General features: G+C 69.1%; 1 protein-coding gene across 2 annotated transcripts in view; it reads left to right on the top strand.

The window, feature by feature from the left end:
- Nucleotides 1-4,261, top strand: part of NELFB (negative elongation factor complex member B) — a 14,876-nt gene extending 10,615 nt beyond the window's left edge. For both annotated transcript variants that reach the window (XM_055089556.1, XM_055089557.1), the window contains exon 13: nt 2,831-4,261. In XM_055089556.1, coding sequence (XP_054945531.1) covers nt 2,831-4,133 — 1,303 coding nt within the window. In that variant the 3' untranslated portion in view covers nt 4,134-4,261. The remainder of the gene's footprint in view (nt 1-2,830) is intronic.
- Nucleotides 4,262-4,807: the final 546 nt, after the last annotated feature.

Below are 4,807 nucleotides of genomic sequence, written 5' to 3'. Positions count from 1 at the left end.
GGCTGGACCGGGCAGGGCGGCAGGGAGGCTGGGGGGCGGGAGGTCTGGTCAGAGGAAGGGAGCGTCCGCACGGGAATTCGGGGAGGAGGAAGCATGTGTGTGGTGCGGGCCCTGCCCACCTCCAGGCCAGCAGTTTGGGAACCTGAGCCCACACTGGGCTGGTGGAGGGGTCGGGGGTGGGCAGCGAGGTGAGGGATCTGCAGAGACCATGTTGAAGATGTGGACCTGAAGTCGGGGCTGGGGACAGGGCCGGACGGGGCACGGGCTGGAGGGAGGGGTGGGAGGGCATCATGCGGGTGTGGTGGGCTCGGTCCTGAAGAGTAGGGACAGGTGGGGACCCTTTCACCCCTGGAGATGGGGGAGAAAGTACCGAGGCGGCGGGCCTTAGTGCAGGGCTTCGACTCACCCTCGACCCCGCCACGGGCGGGCCCTCTGAGGCTTGACTGACTCCTGCCACACCCCACGTACAGGCTCCCTCCTCCCCCAGCGATGGGGCCCTGGACCCCAGCAGGTTCGGAACCAGCATCTGGCAGAAGCAGCTGCCAGCCAGCGCCCCCACCCCTGTGCACCTTTTCCCGCGTCTGCCTGTCAGGGTCCCCTGGGGTTCTCTGTGTCAGAAGAAGCTGGGAGGCTGTAGAAAGCCTGAAGACCCCAAAGGACCCCACTCTCATACCGGGGCCGTGGGGCACCAGCAGAGACCTGGACAGATATCCTTCCGTCCTGGTTCCAGGAAGGCCTGGGCAGGGCCCACATGGTGGGTGAGGCCCGAGGGGTCCCTAAGCACCTGGCCCAGCACGGAGAGGGGCAGCGGGTCTCGGGGAGCCAGGCCCGCAGCTGGAGAGGAGGAAGCTTTCTCAGTGATCCTGCCAGAGGGCATCGGACACGCATGGACAGGCAGGTGCCCCATATTCTGGGGAGGACGGGAACCCCCCAGCCCATGAGTGACTTCTCCCTGAGGGAAGCTGGGAAGTGGGGAGGGATGGCATGCTCTGCAGAGGGACCCGTGTGGGCAGAAGTGTGGAGAATGAGGGGCAGGGAGGCTGGAGGACGGGGGCCTCGGGACTGCCAGCGCCCGCGGGACACAGTTGAGCTCGGGGCCAGGACTGGTCTGGGGGCATTATTGGTTAGCAGACCCGCTCCGGAGGGGAGGGTCATCCAGGCAGGCCAGCCTACACAGAGGTGGGAACGGGGGCGGGGCAGGGCCACATGAAGCTGGCGGCCGGGGAAGGGTCCAGAGTCTCCACCTGCCAACTCCTGGCCCAAGTTCTTTCTAAATTTGCCCTCCGACCAGCGCCCTGAGTCATGCGTGGGGTTTGTTCCCCCATTCTAGAACTTCCTGCCCTGTCCTGGGGTGGGGGCTCTAAGCCGGGGTACAGGGGAAGAAAAAGGGGGAGGCGGAGGCGGGGAGCGCCGTGGAGCCCGGGGCCTGGTGGAAGAGGGGGAGGAAAAGGAAACGAGCCCTACTCTGTGAGCACCCAGATTGGGCTTGGGCGGGGGAAGAGGGGAGAGGGTTGGAGGACCCCAGCTGGGAGAGAACCCTGCCCGCCCGCTCCGCCTCTGCTAACCGGCAGCCTGGACACGCCTATCCCCCTCGCTGTGGGCCCTGCGGGGGCGGAGGGTGGTCAGGCGCAGATGTCCCTGGGGAGATGGGGGTCCTGTGGAGGGCAGGCTGAGGAGCAAAGGCACGTGGGACCCCAGGGGAGGCAATGCCCTCGGCCTCACCGGGTGTCCTGGGCCTGAGCTGAGTCAGGAGGGCTGGGAGGGCTTTAAGGTAGGTGACCAACCGGCCGGGGTACCTGGGCGAGTCAGCCAGGCCTCCCCCTCTGGTGCCTCCGTCCAGCCTGAGTCCCGCCCGCGCCACGCCCCTGACTCACTTCCTTTGCAAAGAAGCGGAAACCTCCCCAGAGCTTCCTCCGCTCCGCAGGAGGTGTCGCTGCCCCTCTGAGCCTGGGCTGACCCAGTGAGGCCCCTGACCCCACCCCGACCCCCGCCAGGAAGCCAGCACATTCTGCTTCCTGCGTCGCAGGCACCAGCCTCTGGCGTGGGCGGGGGGCCGCCCTGGGGGGCTGGGGGCGGGCCAGCGAGAGCCTGAGCTGACGCAGCTGCAGGTACTGGGGAGGGCCGGGGGCATCCACCCCACCTTTCTCCAGCTGTCTCCTCAGTGGCTTCATCTCTCCTTCTCCGGGTCTTGTCTTTCTGTCCCTTTTTTCACCCCACCCCCACCCGCCTCTAGGGGGCTCCCTGCCCCCAACTCCATTAGTGTGCCCACAAGAGCGATGCTGGGAGGCCTGGGCTCAGCTTGGGGACAGGGGCCCATTCTGGAAAGCAGAAGTTCCGGCCAGACCTTCCCCCGCAACCCCGACCAAGTGTTCGTGGAGGAGGGGCATCTCTGAACTCTGGGGATGCTTAGGCTTCTGCTTCCCACGCCCCCCCTCTAGGGACCGGAGGGCCCCCGGCGCCCGGCAGTCGAGCTGCGTCAGGGGCGGGGTCCGGCCTTGACCCTGCTCCACCCCTAATTGGCGCCAGGTCGGCACCGACTCCGACTCCTCCTCCAGGAAGCCCGGGCGGCGGCCGCCTGATAAAATGCGCCCCCCCCCCCCCGCAGCCACTTCCTCAAGGCCCGAGGCTGTTTATGCGAGGATCCGAGAGATTTGCATTGGGGCCCCGCGGGGAGCCGTTTCCTGGTCAGAGGGGCGAGGCCGGTACCAGGCCCTGGCCTCGGGGCAGCGGGCCTCACTCCGGGGGGCCTCGCGGGGGGGCTGAGATCTCGGGGGAGGGTCCCAGTCGGCCGGGCGGAAGTCTGGAGACCCTCCCCGTCTTCCTGTTGCAGGGAGGGCGAGCTGCATGCCAAGCGCCGCCCCTGCGCCATGGACCGCGGCCAGCCCAGCCCGGAGCCCGCGGCAGCGGAGCCCGCGGCAGCGGACCCCGTCGCCCCCGGCCCGAGCGTGATCGCGCCCGTGCGCGCCGTGGTCCGCCTGCGCCGCCGCGTGCGCCTCCTGCGCAAGCGGTGCCTCCCGCCTCCGGCCGTGAGGCTGGACTTCGAGCCCCGGGCGCCGCGCGCTGACCCAGACCAGCCGCAGTTCTTCACCTTCGACGGCCCGGCGGAGCTGTCCTCGAGGCCGCGGCGAAAGAAGCGCCGGCGCAGCCGCGTCGTGCTCTACCCCGAGACGTCGCGCAAGTATCGGCCGCGCGCGGAGCGCCGGAGCCGCGCGCAGCGTTGCCTGTTGTTGCTTGTGGCCATCGTGGGCTTCCAGGTGCTCAACGCAATCGAGAACCTGGACGATAACGCGCAGCGCTATGACCTTGACGGGCTGGAGAAGGCGCTGCAGCGCGCCGTGTTCGGCCAGCCGGCGGCCGTGGGGCGCATCGTGGCGCTGCTGCGGGACTACCTGGCAACGCACGTGCACAGCCGCCCGCTGCTCCTGGCGCTGCACGGGCCCAGCGGCGTGGGTAAGAGCCATGTGGGCCGCCTGCTGGCGCGCCACTTCCGCGCGGTGCTCGAGGACGGCGCGCTCGTGCTGCAGTACCACGCGCGGCACCACTGCCCCGAGCGGCGCGCCGCGGAGGACTGCCGCCAGGAGCTGGGGCGGCGCGTGGCCGACGTGGTGGCGCGGGCCGAGGCGGAGGAGAAGACCCCGCTCCTGGTGCTGGACGACGTGGAGCTCCTGCCGCCGGCGCTGCTGGATGAGCTGCACGGCTTCCTGCAGCCGCAGCGCTCGCACCACTTCCACAACGCCATCTACGTGCTCCTCAGCGGCAGCGGCGGCGCGGAGGTCACGCGCTCCGTGCTGCAGAACGCGTCCCGCGCTCTGGCCCTGCGCGCAGACGGCGCCCACGGGGCCGCGGCCGCGGCGGTGGCGGCACAGGCCGAGGAGGAGCTGCGCGCCAGCCTGAGGGCGCTCCTGGTCCGCGAGCACCCGCTGTGGCAGGCCGCGGCCATCGTGCCCTTCCTGCTGCTGGACAAGGGGGACGTGGTCAACTGCTTCCGGGACGAGATGGCCGGGGAGGGCTTCTTCCCGGAGCAGACCCGCGCCGAGCTCCTGGCCGCGCAGCTCAGCTACTACCGCGTGGCTGGCCGCGAGTTCGCCGTCACTGGCTGCAAGCAGGTGGTGGCCACGGTGAACCTCCTGTAGCGCAGGCGCCGCCGGACGCAGTGGACGCCCCCGGGCACGACGGAACGTTGGTTTGACAGTGAGGGTGGAGGGAGGGGACCCTGATGGATTTGCTCCAGGCCTCTAAACCCCGAATAAATCTGTCCATGGCCCTCCGCCGGTTCACACTGGGACCTGGGGGGACCGGTGGGGCAGGGTCAGCTCTGAGCTCCTCTGCCAATTCCAACCCCCCTCAGAGCCCCAATCTGTCAGCTGCTGGGTCCTTAATTCAGCCTGCATTCTTCAGCGACAGTGTGTCCCGCAGGGCTGGCTCCCCAGGAGTGGGTAGGCCTGTCCCCGTGGGACAGAGAATAGGTGACGGCAGAGAGGGTGAGCAGACCCCAGGGACACGCAGCTGGTCCCCTGCAGAGTCGGATGTGACCACGAGTCTTTCGGGTGCCTGTAGCGGCCGAACGAACACACAGCCCCCCCTCACCTGCTCACCCCGGGGGTCTGAGGGTCCTGGTGCTCCTCCACTGCAAGAACCCCGCGGGTCTGCCTGGACTTCTCATGGCCGCTGGGGCCCAGGAGCTCCCCGGGAGGCAACGCGATGGGTGGGGGGCGCCACCCAACGAGCTGGGCCAGTGGAATCCTCAAAGTGGTCCAGAAGGGGGACTCTCTCAGGGTGACAGCAGCAGGAGGTGGCTCCAAGTCGG

Source organism: Physeter macrocephalus, chromosome 13 (genome assembly GCF_002837175.3).
Source record: "Physeter macrocephalus isolate SW-GA chromosome 13, ASM283717v5, whole genome shotgun sequence".
NCBI classification, from domain to species: Eukaryota; Metazoa; Chordata; class Mammalia; order Artiodactyla; family Physeteridae; genus Physeter; species Physeter macrocephalus.
The sequence above is the reverse complement of the archived record's forward strand: the minus strand, read 5'-3'. Positions and strand labels throughout refer to the sequence as shown.